Here is a 16,820-nt window from a genome sequence, read left to right as displayed (position 1 = left end):
GATGGTTTTATATCTGGATTCTCAGTTCTGTTCCATTGGTCAATGTCTGAGCCTCAGTTTTAAAAAGTGTAATACAGGGTTGATAATAAGACTTCCCACTGTATGCTACACAGTGCTACATATTGGATATGCCCAATAAATATTAGCCGTGATGACCATGACGATGATGGTGAGGAAGAGAAGGAGGATGGATGGGATGGCGATGGGTGACGATGAGGCAGGAGGAGCGGGAGCAGGGTGATGATGGAGTGGACATTCTCCAGTGGGACAGATTCAGCTTACGTGCCTGGAGAGTTCTATTCATCTGAATCCTCGGGCATATCAGGCTCATTTGATGCCTTTACTTTTCCACTCATCCGTGGAAATGGAAATAAAGTGTGTTGTTGAAAAGCTCGGTTGCCGCACTGTGACTGTGAGAGTCACAGAAAGCACAGTGGGGCTCACCAGGGCAGTCCTCCAGCAGGAGAAAGCAAATTCCCACAGAGACTGTCTTGATCTTTACCAGGGTTTCCGCATCATGTCCCTTGTTTGTGGGTGTCCACCCTGGCGGCGGCAGGAAGATAAGCCGTGCCAATGGGTGCGGGGTCAGTAACAGCGACCGACTCTCTCGTGCTTCCTGGAGGTAGAAGCTTCTCGCTCATCTGTCTCCTCACCCAATATTTATCAGGCCTCTGCTGTGTGTTAGATGCCGCACCAGGCTCTGAAGATACTAAGTTGAGTAACACCCATCCTACTGTTGAGATGAGACAGAGAAAAACCAACAAATCAGCTTTGGGGTTCAGATACTCAGGTCACGGGAATTCCATTTCAATCAGATGGGCACAGGACACAGACAGAGCTTATTTTTTTTATAATTGTCCGAGTGATTCTAATGTGCAGTCAGGAATGAGCCCCTGCTGTGTGCAAGGCAGCACTGGACACGTCTCACAGTAACCAAGCCCTTGTCACCGCAGAGCCAGGCAGTCTCAGGGACATCAGTTAACTCTCTTCCTGTGTCATTATGAGAAACATCGTTTATGAGGGTTCCACCACTTGCCTTATCTCTTGGGTAGTCAGGATCAAAGAGATGTCGGGGGTGGGTGTGCTTTGTAACCTTCGAGACTGTGTAAGTGAAATGGAAGTTGCTGTTAGACTCTGTCGAACATCAGGTCATGGTATCTGTGGAGTCAGGCGTCACCTGGGGGCTCAGCAAGCTCTGGAACATTCTAGAACAGGATCTGATGCTCCAGACCTGATCGGATGACACCTCAGTTCTGGGGAGACTGAAACACAGGGCCTGGAGCAGACACCCAGAATCCCACACCTCCTGCCTCCCTCGCTCTGGGTTGGAAACAGTTTGTTCTGTGCTCTGCAGAGCAGGGAGCATGGGGAGGGAACGGCTTTTGCTCAGAACCCAAGTGGGTGTGTGAAATCTGTTCCTCTCCCCAGCTGCACACTCAGAGGAAGCCGAGTGCCAGAGGTGATCAGACACTGATCTGTATCATCCGAAAAGTATAGGCTGAGCCATGGCAGGAGGAGGTCAGTGCAGCAAAGGCGACCTCTACCATCCAGGCAGGGACGTTCGGGGGCTTGAAAGAAAGTGCCATTTGGCATAGTGGATGCCAGGCCCTGGGAGTGTGGCCAGATTCCCCATAACCTCCTGCCAGTCCATAAAATCACCCAAGAAAAACCCAACGCTAAGCGTGAGCCTCTTTAGGGCCTTGGTCTGCAATTATGTTTTGCAAATAACTTCTCATTTCCACCCCTCTGAGGGGTATACGATGCCTTTGGTCCACAGTGCTTTGTGAAGTTGAAGTTTTAGATGCCAAGAGAGATGTAGGTGGTGCAAGGGTAACGGCATGAGGCCCAGGAAGGACATTATGACAGTTTCTCTCCAAGCGTGGATTCCTTACTGTGCGGAAAGCCAGTTCCTCCTCCTTGTCACGCAGCCTCCTCGGGCTCAGAACAAATGGCTGGTTTGCAGCGGGCAGTAGAGGATGTGGAACTAGCATGTCGGTGGATCGGGAGATGCCTTGGGTTTCTGGTGCTGTCCACGCAGTTGCAGGACGGGGACGTGGAAGGCAGCGCTGGAACTGCCGGAGTTAGGCATGGACAGGTGAGCCGCTACCAGTGCCTCTCATGCTCCAGCAACTCTGTGGGCTGCTGGTCACTATTCCCATTTTATAGGTGAAGAAACTCAGACCCAGAAATGTTAAGCATTTACGCAGAGTGGCGTAGCCAGTTAGTGCAGAGCCAGGACTTGTTCTCGGGTTTGGTACACTCCAGAACCCATGATATTTCATCTATAAGCTTGGCTGGTTCACATAAAGGGTTGGTCTAGGGAGTTTGAACTTAATGTGGTATACCTAGGGGAGCCATTGAGGACTATAGAGCAGGGGAGCGGCATGGTTCCAGTGATGCTTTAGGAATTTCAACCAGGCGGCTATGAACAGAGTGGGTGGTTGAGATGCTCCAAGTCCAGAGTGTGAATTACCTCTTTGAGGGAGTAGCATCGTCCCCTGATGTGAAATACCAAGGGGGTATTTTTTTCCCATGGGAAAAACAGTAGTCACTTACATGTGCGGCGCACTTGATATGCGACGGGCACTGCACCGGATGCTTTGATGTAGGAGACCATTTCATTCTCACCACTGGCTGAGAACGGGCCATTACTGGCAACAGCATGGTGCAGAGGTGGAAGGTTGGGATCTTGAAGGCAGGCAAACCTGACTTACTACTTGTGTGACCCCAGAAAAGTCACTCTACCTCTGAGTCTGTCTTTTTTATTTGTAAAATGGGCGTAATACTAGTACCAACTTAGTAAGGTGGTTGGGGATGGCATTAAATGAGATACTATCTGGAAGCTATCTGTATAAAGTGTTGAGCAACGTGACTCGTAGAGTAGGTACTTCTGGCATATTAGCTATGATAATTATTAGCCAAGACACACCCATTTTATAGATGAGAAAACTGAGGCTTGGAAAGGTTAAGTGTTTTTTTTTTTCCCCTTGAGGCCTCACAATGAGAATTGAAGCCGGGCTATCCAACCCTAGAAGTTACACTCGTCTCCACCTGGGGAGTGGCTGTTAGATCAGAATAGAGGGTGGTGGGGGAGAGTCAGCTTGGACCGAAGTGTTGCAAGACAGGGAATGGAGACAGCACAGAGCGAGGGTTTTGCACATGCTCTTTCACAGACGGCCGGTGCCGAGCTGGCTCTGAGCCGATGAACTGCTGTTCCTGGGATTAGCTTTCTCCATCATGAAGTTCACGTCCTCTACATGTGGACAACTAGAGAAGGCTGCATTTGCTTGGAGCTCTACTTGTGCACAGATCTTCTCATGGATACGCTGGTCATGTCTAGCTCAGAGGACCCGGAGCAAGGTGTTGGAGGACCCCAAACTCCATCAACATCTCGCATGTTTGGCTTCTACCTCTCCACCAATACCAGTGACCACAGGGGAGGAGTGTGTGTATATGGGTCATCGCATAGACCCTTTTTATTGGGTGCCGACTGTGCGCTTAGAGTGTGTCCTCTATTCCGCATGGACGCAGTGCAGGAAGATGCTGCTTCCTTGCGTTTTGCGGTCTGATGACTGGCCCTCAGAGGCATCGTTTCTCCGTGGGAGCTATTACATTTCTGTTGTAATTAAGTTTGGCACATTTCAGTCCCACCCCAAGAGGCCCCTGACAGTGCGTGAAGTTGACGAATGTACCTGCCTTTAGACTTTGCTTCTGTGCTGTCTTCTATTGGTGGGTTCTTTATGTTCTTGTCTTTTTTTGGTATTTAATGAGGTTTGATGGACAACTGCTGAGGTTTATAGGACTTCCATATCCTCCTCCTTATCAATAAAGGACGTGCTAAAATATATTTGGGGCATTGGATGCAGGAGGGATTATTTAGGGTAGGTAGGTCTAGGTGATGATGTTGAAAGTTGTGCTTTGTTTTCGACATGACATTCAAGAGCCACACAAACTATAAGCTCAGATACTGAATTATCCCCTCTAACTTTCCTGTGTAAACCAAGGACAATTCTCTTGGGCTTCATTCACACATTCATTCTCTCATGCATTCCCTCACCATCCACTTATGGATGTGCCACATGCCAAGTCTTCTGCCAGGTTCTGGGGACAGAAAGATGAGGACAGCAAAAATTTCTGCCCTTGAGGAGCTCACAGTCTTGTTGAGATGTGATTTAAAACGATTCATCAATTCAAGAATATTGGACTTCTCCAAAAGCTACTATAGGGAAAAAGATAATTATCCAAAGTCTTTAAATCTGTTACCCGCTTTAATTGATTTAATTAGGTAAAATTCATAGAACTGTAATGTTGGACGGGGCCCAGAAGGCATTAATTCCTGTTTATCCTCTCTGCCTTCAGGCCACACTTCGCTTAAATTATCCCCTACACCCATGCATTTCAGAAAAGAGCAGCATTTCAGAGAACCGCAGCTTTTGGCCCATTCCAGTAAAACTTTCAGTGAGCACCCACAGGAGAAACGATGTAGACTGGTTGAAGGAGTTGACATGCACAGCTACAAAATATTGTTCTGAAAGACACGAATAGAATCATCCACCCTTCACAAACACACACACACACACACACACACACACGTGCAAAATGGAATATCCATAAGCTGTGCTATTGCGATTGTGTTAGATACACGTGGTAAATACAGAATGCAAAATAAAAACATGGCTATGATATAATAAGGACCCTTTGGGAATTTTTTCAGTTCCCAGAAAAAAAATATATCTCAGCATTTGTCAAATCCTGTTTTGCTGCAACACAGAGGCCTACCTTCTGTTTAGTTCGCATTTTTGCAAGATGCCAGTCAGTCAATAACACGGTTTAAGCATCTGCTCTATGCAGATCTTCAATGATCCCAAGAAGGCTGTGGTTGAACCTCTAAGGGGCTGGATGTGGAGGTACAGAACTGGGGTTCAGATGCTTACTTGCTGTGTGATCATTTGGAGCCTCATTTTCCCCCTTTAACGAGACCAACTTCGTAGGATCATTATAGGATGTGATGAGTTCCGGGGGTGTGAAGGCTGTTTGCAGGTTTTACGACTGCATGCAGCACCTGCCTTTTCATAGTGGAAATTTCTTCTCATGACCATAGATGAGTGGAGATGTTAGGACCAATTATGCCCTTGATCCCAGCGTAAATTACCATGTCACTTTCCAGTGTGATAACATTCGGTGGCTTCCCCTTATGCGCAGGACAGGGTCTAAGCCTCTGGATATGGCTTCTGAGGCCCCATAAGATGGGGCCAAGCTTTTCAACATCATTTTATCCTCCCCACTTTGTGAGCCATAATGCGTTCTTCTGTGGTTTCCAAAATAACCAACACGTATCCCTAAAACTCCTCTGATTGTAATGTCCGCTCATTTCTCCTCTTCCTCACCTGGGTACTCCTTCAACATCCCAAATGCCTCTCTCAGTCCCCAATTCATGGAAGTTGCTTTTCCTCAAGTTCCCATCAGATCTCTAAAGGCAGAGACCATGTCTGTGTCTGTCTGCTGAATCATTATTTCCCTAAGGTCTAAAATGGTGTTGGCATCTAGTAAAGGGTCAACAAATATTTTTTGATTGAACAGATAGATGGTCACACAGTATTTGTTATCCTCTGTATCGCATGGGAATCTCTGGTTCATGGGACAGAAACTCTACTCAAACTGACTTACATGAACATGGGAAACTGTTGGCTCATATAACCAAGAGGTCCAGGGTCAAGGGCTTCAGGTATGGCAGACTCCAGGGGCTCCCAATATGTCATCAGAAATCTGTCTCTCTTTGCTGATGCTGTTTTGTCTCCGTGGCTTCATTTTCCAGTTACGAGCCTGGGGCCAGATAGAATTTGTTCTTTTGGAACCATATGGACTCAAAGGAGGGAGGAGTGGGATGAATAAGAGGAGAATGAGGATAGTTGATGGGCAAGCAGTAACAACAGATGTCCTTCCCTGTATGTGGTGGTGGGCTCTCAAATACAGGGGCTTCTCCCATCTCTGTATTTCTAGTGTCTGTTCCAGAGTCAGGCACAAAGTAGGTGCTCAGGAATGTTTGCAAAGGGATAGATGTGTGATTTATTTTCCCTTATTTCTATGGAGCTTCTTTAAACCCATAAGGACTTAGAGTTATATATAAACTGCCTTCTGCCTCATCCTCTGTTTTGCTTTCTTCTTACCTGTTGGCAGGATCCGACGTCTACCTTCTTCCAGTTTGGAGCGTCCATCCAGCAACAAGCCACGGTCATGCTGAAGATCATGCAGGATTATGACTGGCATGTCTTCTCCCTGGTGACCACCATCTTCCCTGGCTACAGGGACTTCATCAGCTTCATCAAGACCACAGTGGACAACAGCTTTGTGGGCTGGGACATGCAGAACGTGATCACCCTGGACACATCCTTTGAGGATGCGAAGACGCAAGTCCAGCTGAAGAAGATCCACTCTTCTGTCATCTTGCTCTACTGTTCCAAAGACGAGGCTGTCCTCATCCTGAGCGAGGCCCGCTCCCTTGGCCTCACCGGGTATGATTTCTTCTGGATCGTCCCCAGCTTGGTCTCTGGGAACACAGAGCTCATCCCCAAAGAGTTTCCATCAGGACTCATTTCAGTCTCCTACGATGACTGGGACTACAGCCTGGAGGCCAGAGTGAGGGACGGGATTGGCATTCTCACCACCGCTGCGTCTTCCATGTTGGAGAGGTTCTCCTACATCCCCGAGGCCAAGGCCAGCTGCTACGGGCAGACGGAGAAGCCAGAGATCCCGATGCACACTTTGCACCAGTAAGAAAGGGCTCTTTATTTGCCTCCGAAAGTGGGGTCAGAGTTTCGTTGTTGTTGTCTGTTTGTTTAGATACTCCTTGATAGAAATATGCACTGAAAATGGAGAATGTTGTGTGTGTACTTATGGGCTTTTCATTTTGTTCTCCCCTTTCTGCATCTCCTTTGTTCATAAGATAAGTAGCATCGTACTTTAACTGTTTTCTGTAACTTGCTTTTTTTTTTTTTTTAACTGAACAATATCTCTTGGAAACTTAACACTTGGGATCTATCATCTATCTGTCTATAGCTACATCTTAAGTATATTTACATTCTTTACAACTCACAAAGATTTGGACAAGTCTAACTCCAGAGCCCACATCACGTTCCTCAATATGGATTTGCCATGAGTTATTTATTCTATCTGCATAAGCATAGAAATTTAGGGTGTTACGTTTCAGATTTTTTCCCATTAGCAGCTAAACTGCAATGATAATCATTTTCCTTGTCTCTATGCACACGTGCACGTGTTTTGCTAGGGTTGATTCGAAGAAGTGAGATTTGGGGTCATAAGGCCTGTGTATTTTAAAATTTAAATATCTCTTCCCAAATTGTCCCACAAAGTAATAGTCCCAATTTACCTTCACACCAACAGTTTGTGAAATCACCCGATTTCCCACATCCTTACCGACTCGTTACACTTTGGGAAACCTGTCCACGCTGCTACTCCTGGTCTGTGTTTGACTTTGTATCTGAATTTCTTCCCTTCATGTATCCTACGTGTTTTTGTAGGTCATTGGAAACCTTGGCAAATGTCACTCTTAGAGCTGCATTATATTGCATCATATGGATGTATCATAATTTATTTAACTATCCAATCTTGGTGGACATTTAAGTTGAATTTTATGTTTCTGAGAAGTGTCAGTGCTCCTTCTGGGAGTCATTATGGCTCAGCTGTTAAAATTTAGAATTATCACACCTACACCCATTTTGCATGTTTTTTTGCCTGGTATTCCCTGATTTAACCCATGCTTCATTCCTCAGATAATGAGCGGTGTAGTACTGTGATGAAGGGACTAGATTCTGGAGTTAGACTTGTCTGGGTTCAAATCTTGTCTCATCCACTTTCTATATGACTTGGACAATCATATTACTTTTCTGGGCCTGGGTGTTCATTGCAAAGTAATGGTAATAGCACCTCCTTTCTAGGTAATGGTTCTCAAACTTCTGCATGCATTGGGATCTCTGAAAAGGCTTGTTAAAACACAAATTACTGGGCTCCATGCTTAGAGTTTGTAATGCAGTTGCAGATCTGGGGTGGGCCCCAAGAATTTGCAATTCTAACGAGTTCGTGAGTGATACTGATGTTGCTGGTCTGCGGGCCATGCTTTGAGAACCAATGTTCTAGGGGTTTTCATGAGTGTTAAACGAGGCAATGCATGCAAAGTGCTACTTGGCACAGTGCCTACCACCTGGTAATTATTTAATAACATTCAGAGTGACTAGTCAAGTTTTTGGTCATCAGAAATTGCAGTCAGCAGATCATATTGGTTTATTGCCAGCAGAATACTATGTCACTCTAAAATGTCTCTGGAAGGTTTTAGGAGTTTGACTCTGTTACAGTTCAGAGGTTATCTTGGAACTAGGGCTATATATGTGTGTGTGTGTGTGTGTGTGTGTGTGTGTGTGTGTACATGCATATGTGATGGAGTAGACAGAGTATACTTCCTGACAATTAACATACACCTGGAAAACAAACTCTTGAATTAAGAAATCATGCTCCTTTGACATTTTGCCTTCCCCTCTTTAGTGATCCTGTTTCTACGCTGCCATTTTCAGCGTTTTAAATAGTTGTCCGAATACCAGGAAGGAACTCAGATAAATCAGGAGGAGACAGGGGAGGCTCTTACAAAGGCAGGATGGCTGCCAGCCCAAAGACAAGCACTGGGATAATGAATTCTGACTCCCCATAGTAAGATGTGCCCTGCAGCTGGAATATTCAGAAATGTATAATTTTGATGGAAGCATAACTCAATTTTAGGGCAATTGAAATATAATATATACAGGAAAAGGAATTGGAGAGGGATGATTGGCAAGACATGTAGATTCCTTTCCGGTGCTCATCCCGGATTCCATTCTTTAAAAAAAAAAAAAGTCCTGCTGCCGTGAAATGCAGTTGTGCTATTCCCAGAAGTTACGCCTTTAAATGCAGCAATTTGGGAAATGATATTTCAGCCCCGGAGAAGCTCTACATCAAGTGTGGTGAATCGCCACACATTTCTTGGTGTTTAATGAAACATCTCTCAGTCCGTGGAGGGCTGGTAGTGCCCGCTCTATGTGTGAGGTTGGATAGTGGCACAAGCAACGTCTCCTCGCCACACTTTCCCACCCCCACAGTGTTCCTTACACCCACCCCAGGAGAGAGTGGAAGGCTGCCAGGCTGCCCTTGGCTGGAGCAAGAGAAAGCCCAAAGAAGGCAGTTAAAAAAATAAAAACACCAAATCAAATAGTATTAAGAGCACTATATTTTTCTGTCCTCCATCCATCATTCCCTCCATCCAGCAGCCCCTGCACTAGCCCCGGGGATACTCAGATGGATTAAGATGTAACTTCTCTCCTTTAGGACCTCACAGTCTGATGAAGATGGGGGAAATTTGTCTAAAGACAAACTCAGGTAATAAGAATTCCTTTTTTTAATACTGAAAAAAATAGTACAGAAAAAATACAGAATATGAAAAAATATACAACCCCATAGTCACCACAGAGAACAAAGGTTAAAATGTCAAAGGTTAATGTTTCTTTCAACATTTTAAAAGAAATGAAAAAGTAATGATATTGCAGAAGTCCTGATTATTCCTCTTCCTGGTCCCACTTTTCTCTCCTTTACTCCATGAGAGGGAAAGTCAAGGTGATGAATTTGGTATGTATCCAAATCCATGCGCATGTTTTTGTACTTTCAATATAGTTGTGTATGCCACTGTACTCCTGGTACATAGTTCTTTTTTTAATGTACACAAATAGTATCTAGAATTTCCTTTACTTCAACCTTATGTGTTCAAGATCTCTCTGGGAAGACAATGTAATTCCAGCACAGTCATCTTAATTGCTGTTAGGTATTCTGTTGTATATAAGGGTTTCATTTTTTTTCTAAAAGTTACTCCCTTTTGATGGACACTTAGGTTGTCGATAGTAAGGAAGCTTCAGTTTGGATACCTGAAGACAGAGAACAGATATATCTGTAGCCTGAGTTGGACCCATCAGCTTGTTCAGTGGAACCCTAGTTAAGGGTTCCTCACTTTAAGCTTAAAAAAATTGCGTTTTCAGCTGGATAAAAAGTCTTTCTTTGCAAAGCATCTGGTAAACAAATAGTTCTCATTCTTTCCCCGATGTAGTATGGAGGGTATGCAAATAGCTTCAGAAGAGGTTCCGATGAATTCATTCCTGACGGTTTCATAACGAGTTACTAAGGGGATCTGGGTCCTGCTTTGACTGGTTGAGAACAACATCTCGGGGCCAGCTAGACATGTCATTTGGTCGTCCTCAAGGACTTTGCTCATAATCTCATGCAAAGAGCTTGTGCAGGTAGGACATTGTGACCGTGACTTACTGCTCATGAGGCTGGTGTGTACAAGGGGGCTGCTTTGGGAGGGGTGGCATGTCCATGACCTTATCATTGACCTGTTTCTGCCCATGGGATTTCAGGAGAAAAAAAAAGTAAGGGAAAGGAGAAATTTTTTTTTATGTTTAATATTCCTGATTTTACAGAAGACACTTTGAAAAGAGCAGTCAGCATTTCCAAAGTTCAAAAATAGCTCAGCCATGTTATATAACCTCCTCCTCGCTACTGCAAAGTTATTAAACATCTGTTCCTTCACCAAGCACAGAGCATGTCACTGGTAACTCCCAGAATTGTGGTGGTAAACCATTACCTGTTTCACTGGTGTGGAGCCCAGGCTGGTCTGTCCAGTTCATTAGTGGCTGGGGCTCCCCAGGAGGCAGTGTGGCATCTCGGGTAAGAGCATGGGCGCTGGTGCCAGGCTGCCTGGGTTCGAGTCCCTGATCTGCACTCTCCTAGACCTAACACTTTGGGTGAGTCACTTATCTCCTCCAAGTCTGCTCCCTCAGGTGTGATATGGAGATAAGGAAACATTTGCCTTTTATACCGGTACCTGGCACATGGGAAAGCAGTCTATATATGGTTACTACTATTGACGAAACTTATAGATGTAAAATCGTGAGTGAAACAAGTGTATCTGCATGCCAAAGCCCATGATGGTAGCATTCATTCATTCAAAAAATGTATTTAGTGCCTTATATATGTTAGGTACCGATTATCCATAGGTGGTGACACGCAGAAAGGCCACCCTGTAAATACTGGGTAGGGCAGGGTTGTCATTCGTCTGTTGTTTGCTCTGAGGTTTGGGGACCCATGGAATATTCCATAGTAGAGGCCCAGCATCCCAGTTGGAGGTATAAGTGGAAGGGAAATGTCCTCATGGTGAAGCGCAGTACCTAGGAAGAGGAGTTAAATCTGGATGACTCAACGCTCTATGAATATTTTCCAAGCTTCTTTTTGGTAGCTTTTATTCTTTCTTCTGGTGCTTCAAGCTCTAACTGTCAAAGCCTATGTTGGCCCTAGGTTCGAGCATGTAGACCCAGATGAAGTTCATAACACATTTTAGAACTGGTTTTGTGAGATGCAGAACATTGCATTTGTGCTGTGAGTGACACGTGTTTGTGTGCGTACACGTGTGTGTGCGTGCATCTATATGTCCATGCATGTGCACCTGTGTTTGTGCACGCACACATGCTTGTTTGTGTGCATGTGTGGGTGTGCGTGTTTCCTCTTCTGCCTTAGAGGGAGCACATTTTATACTAATTGAAGAAGAAGTCAAAGAAGAGAGAAGGTGGATGTTTTTCAGACCTAAACCCTCTCGCCAAACGATTACCTTGGGAGGAATATGGCCAGTGGGAAGGTGGCAGTGTGGCACGGAGAGAAGTTCATGGGCTGGGTAGCACGACAGACTTGACTGTGAATTTCCCACATACGTTTGCCATGTGTAAGTCACTAACCACTCTGAAATCAGGATTTTTTTCTAAAGTGTGTGTGTGAGAGCAAGATAGCCATCCCTTCTTTTTTTTTTTTTTTTGAGACAGAGTCTGGCTCTGTTGCCTAGGCTAGAATGCTGTGGTGTCAGCCTAGCTCACAGCAACCTCAAACTCCTGGGCTCAAGCGATTCTCCTGCCTCAGCCTCCCGAGTAGCTGGGACTGGAGGCGTGTGCCACTATGCCTGACTAATTTTTTTTTCTATTTTTAGTTGCCCAGCTAATTTCTTTCTAATTTTAGTAGTGATGGGGCTCTCACTCTTGCTCAGGCTGGTCTGGAACTCCTGAGCTCAAGCCATCCTCCTGCCTCGGCCTCCCAGAGTGCTAGGATTACAGGTGTGAGCCACAGCCAGCTGGCCAGCCATCCCTTCTTATTGCAGCAGAAATAAATGCAAGTATATATGTAAAACACTAGCATGGTGCCTGGCATGTAGTGGGCATGTCACAAATAACTGTCAAGTCATTATCATCACGTTATTGTTATTATCATTATTATTGTAACTTTATACTTTTTAATACTGTATGCTGTACCCAAGGTAGGGAAGTGAGAAATGAAAGTGTATTGCAATTTTATTTTTCAACTACTAAATTACCACTGCATGTTCTGTGTCTTCCATTTTAGTTGAGGCAGTAGGATGTGGAGAAGTTACCACGTGGAAGTTAAATCAAAGTGCTCACTCAGGTAGATCTATAACACAAATGAAAGGGCAAAAACCATCTTTCCTGGTAGAGTTATGAGTTAGTATTAAAGTGAAGTTATTTGGCCTTAGTTGGTAATACATGCCTTGACCATTTATGTGTTTTCCACAAACTTCTTTTATTTATGAAGTCAGGTTTCTGCTGTAAGAAGCAACAACATTATAAATTATTACCTGGACAGAAAGGGAATTTGGAAGGAAGATGTATGTGGGAGAAACAGTTTAACTCATGTCCGAGTTACATGCATACTTCTTTCAATCTTCTGAAATAACCACTGGTGAAGTTCCTGGTTTAATGACCCATTAAGAGATTGTACTAAACCTCATTGGCATATTTTTGTTTGATAATCAGAATTATCACTGTTGAGTTTTTTTTTTTTTTCCGTGCCTATAAAAGAGCCTGTTCAGTTAATTCTCTGAGCTTGACCAGAGTTAAAACTTCCCTGGGTGAATGTGATAACTCTTTGCAAATATTTATCTGTGGGATCACCATATGCTCAACAAACATTTCTGGCAGCACCATCGGGCACCCCAGAGACCAAGCTATCCTGCGAGCCTGTGCGGTACATCTGACTGGGACTCTGGACTCAGGAATGGGGGAAAGGCTGAGCCTCGGAGTAAATCAGTAAGAGACATGTAGCGAGAGAATCCAGGGGCACGTGCCCTCCTGGGAACACAAAGCACATTCCCCAAGGCTGTGCGACTTTGTGCGATGTGGATTTAAACAGTGCTGTGTTCAACCCTCTCATTATCTGGGTTATTCTGGGCGAGTTGTGTAACTTCTTTGAGCCTCCATTTCCTTGATGGTAAACAGAGAAGATTCCAACCGTGGGGGAATGATGAGGACAACTAGATGCACGTAATGTCCTTAGCCAAGCATCTAGGATATAGTCGGCACTCTACAGATGTTAATTCCCCTCCTCCCCGGAGATGCACCGGCCTCCTCGTGTGTCCTGATGGGACCGCGCGAGATGGGCTGAGCTTGCTGGGTGTTCAGGCTCAGCGCTAGGTTAACAGCCTCTCTTCAGCTTCCTCTCTGTTTGTGGCATCTCTCCTGGAACACGGCCCTCCCGTTATTGGCTGGGAGTCTAAAGAACCGTATGCCAACCCTGCAATGCAAGTCAATCATTTCCAGTTGGCACCCAGTGAATAGCTCGACAAATGGCGGAAACCTGATGCTGGCACCTTGGAAGGACCAGGAGTTGGCCGTGCCTTTACCTTGAGGGAAAGGTGGTTTGGGTTGTTTTGAGGTCACACGGAAAGCACCAATATTGTTCAAATTTGCCTCAAGCCAGATGTACGTCTTTGGATTTTGGAACCAGCATGGCCTAACAAAAAGATACATTGATCTGTTTCTTCCCGGGCTGAATACTGGAGAAGTTTCATTCTGAAACCTGGCAATTTGGTGATATATACTAATTATTTGCTATAACTCTCTTCTGTGAAAAGATAAAGCAAATAAAAGCACCATCTTTATTATTCTGTATATTGCGGTGGGAGGTCTCAGTGTGTAAGTGCAGGGGCCAGTTGGGAGACTGTGGCATAATTCTGGCAGAAAGAAGGTGATGACTTGGATGACAGCGATGGCTGTGGATTCAGAGAAGTGGGCTGGCTTAATGCGTAGTTTGGGTATAAAATGAACAAGACCTGCTGGATGAATATGAGGTTATACAAGAGACATAATAAACAATTTTTCACCTGTACAGCTGAATAGATGGTGGAGCCTTTTACTAAACAGAAGAAACCGGGGAAGAGAAGTTGGGGGACAGGGAGGCAGGAGCAACACCTAATTTCAGACGTGTTCAATGGGACATACTTTTAAGGTATCCAAGTGAGACTCTCAAGCAGGCAGTTGGAAAGGAGAGTGCGAGCTCAGACTGGAAATACAGTACACAAGCTTTGAGCTTATCGATGGCAGTGAAAGCCCTGAGATTTGGCTAGATCACCGAGGGGAGAGGAAGACTCAGAAGGGGCTGGGTTCAAACCACAAGGAATTTTAACCATAATTAGTAGATTATCCCTTAAAGGGAAGGACGATATTGGAGAAAGAGAGTTGGGCTGTGAAATCCAGCCTTTCCTCACATGGAGAATCTCTGTTCCCAATATTTTGGTTGAAGCCTAGTGGGCATCGGTACAGCGTCTGCTCTGTGCTAGACATCGTAATAGGTACCATAAACCTTCCAGAGATGTATAACCCATGGCCATGCCTAATCTTTCTGGGTTTAGCCAGTGCAACCTACTAAAGTTAATCATGCCAGCAGGTTTATTTAATCAATACACCGAGGCAGTAAAATCGATTACGTGATGAACAGCCATGCAAATCATGCCAGCCGTGGATCCTTAGAGCTGTAAGAAACCAGCACCAGGCTGGGCTTGAGTCACGGCACTGACGGGGAGACAAGCTTTGGATCTGGACTGATGAGGAAGCGATAGTTTAGGCAGGGGGAAAACCTCTGCCTTTGTTTCATTCTGGACGTGATTTGGGAAACATCGGATGTCATACAAAATGACAAAGTTAAAAATCCTTTCTACCCAAAGGGAGAAGCACGTGGCAGAGTGTGAAGAGGCAGGTGCTCCGGGCTCGTTTATGTACAAGCTGTCCTGGGTTTGCTTTCCCGAAAGAGTATCTGCCTGTGCACCTCCTTCTATGTAGGACAGAAGCCCTCCTCGTCATCTCTCCCAGGTGGGAGCCAGAACGGGCCTCTATCCCTGTTCTCTGCCTTTGTCTCTTTGCTGCTCTGCTCTGCTCTTGCTTCCATGTGGATGCTGCCTGCCTGCAGGTGTGACTGAGCCCCCGGCCAGATTCCTGGTGCCGCAAAGCCTGGCGCAGATCCCAGAAATGGAGGCGTCGCTGTCCAGCTTGGTGGTGCTAGCTGTGTTCTGCGTGGGCGTGGGAGGCCAGCCATGTTTTTACACGGGCCTCAAAGTTTGGTGAATGAACTGGCAGATCTGCCGATGTCTGGAGTGCTGTTGTCCAAATCCCGCAGCCGGTTTCCTGAGGATTTGCTTCATTTGGTGAAGTCCTGGCCAGACACAACGAATCAACACATACCGCTCAGTTCTCACCTGATAGAGAGTAGCTCTCCTGGGACCTGTGCTCATTCTCTTTTCATTTCCATCACTATTAATAAAGGAAGTTTTAAAATTTTAATTTAATCAATGCATCATTATGTGTGAGGGGTTGGGGGAAACTTCAAGTTTCGGAGGTTATAGTATGTAAGTATATATATTCTAAAATGTGGTGTATTGGCAATGTGTAAGTACTCCAATGTATGGACTGCCTCCTACATGCCAGTAGTTTGAATACATTACCTTTAATCCCTAGGTGTGAGTTAGGATGTTTTTACGGCAAGTAACAATCAACTTAATTCAAAGTCATGTCCTTGAATTATTTCACATAACAGAAATTTCAGAAGTAGTTTGGACTTCAGATGCAGTGCGATCAAGGTTCTATTTTTTTTTTTTTTTGAGACAGAGTCTCACTCTGTTGCCTGGGCTAGAGTGCTGTGGCATCAGCCTAGCTCACAGCAACCTCAAACTCCTGGGCTCAAGCGATCCTTCTGCCTCAGCCTCCCGAGTAGCTGGGACTACAGGCATGCGCCACCATGCCCGGCTAATTTTTTCTGTATATTTTTAGTTGTCCAATTAATTTCTTTCTATTTTTAGTAGAGACGGGGTCTCACTCTTGCTCAGGCGGGTTTCGAACTCCTGAGCTCAAACAATCCACCCGCCTCGGCCTCCCAGAGAGCTAGGATTACAGGCGTGAGCCACTGCGCCCGGCCCAAGGTTCTATTGATTTTCCCTGTGATCATGTGACTCCACTCTTTGGGGAGTGTGATCTTTTCTCTCTAACTGGCTTCCCCATTCCCTCAGGTTTGCTTTCATCAACACTTGGAATGACTTCTTTGTTCATGACCAAATCAGGTCATGTACCCATCTTGGGGCCAATAACAGTGGTTTTGGAAATGCCATGTACAAACTGGCTTCATTCTAGACTCCTGAGCCAGTCACTGAGAAGGCAAACAGGATAAGGCCTCAAACCAGACCTAGCACTGGAGCTAAAAATGGTGTAAACATCGCCGATGGCCCATGGACTTATGGGAGGCAGAGAGTCTCAGTGAAATTTGGGTTCTGTTAAGAACGAGGAAGAGAGAAGTGAATGCTGGGTAGACAACATTTGCCTCAAGCCAGATGTACGTCTTTGGATTTTGGAACCAGCATGGCCTAACAAAAAGATACATTGATCTGTTTCTTCCCGGGCTGAATACTG

General features: G+C 45.2%; 1 protein-coding gene across 3 annotated transcripts in view; it reads left to right on the top strand.

Annotated features, from left to right (window-relative positions):
* Positions 1-16,820, top strand: part of GRIN2A (glutamate receptor, ionotropic, N-methyl D-aspartate 2A) — a 356,110-nt gene that overhangs the window by 198,087 nt on the left and 141,203 nt on the right. For all 3 annotated transcript variants that reach the window (XM_012647585.1, XM_012647586.1, XM_012647587.1), the window contains one exon: positions 6,178-6,770. In XM_012647585.1, coding sequence (XP_012503039.1) covers positions 6,178-6,770 — 593 coding nt within the window. The remainder of the gene's footprint in view (positions 1-6,177; positions 6,771-16,820) is intronic.

The sequence above is a fragment of the Propithecus coquereli genome, unplaced genomic scaffold (genome assembly GCF_000956105.1).
Source record: "Propithecus coquereli isolate 6110/MARCELLA unplaced genomic scaffold, Pcoq_1.0 Scaffold27, whole genome shotgun sequence".
NCBI classification, from domain to species: Eukaryota; Metazoa; Chordata; class Mammalia; order Primates; family Indriidae; genus Propithecus; species Propithecus coquereli.
This window is presented reverse-complemented; position numbering and strand designations above follow the sequence as displayed.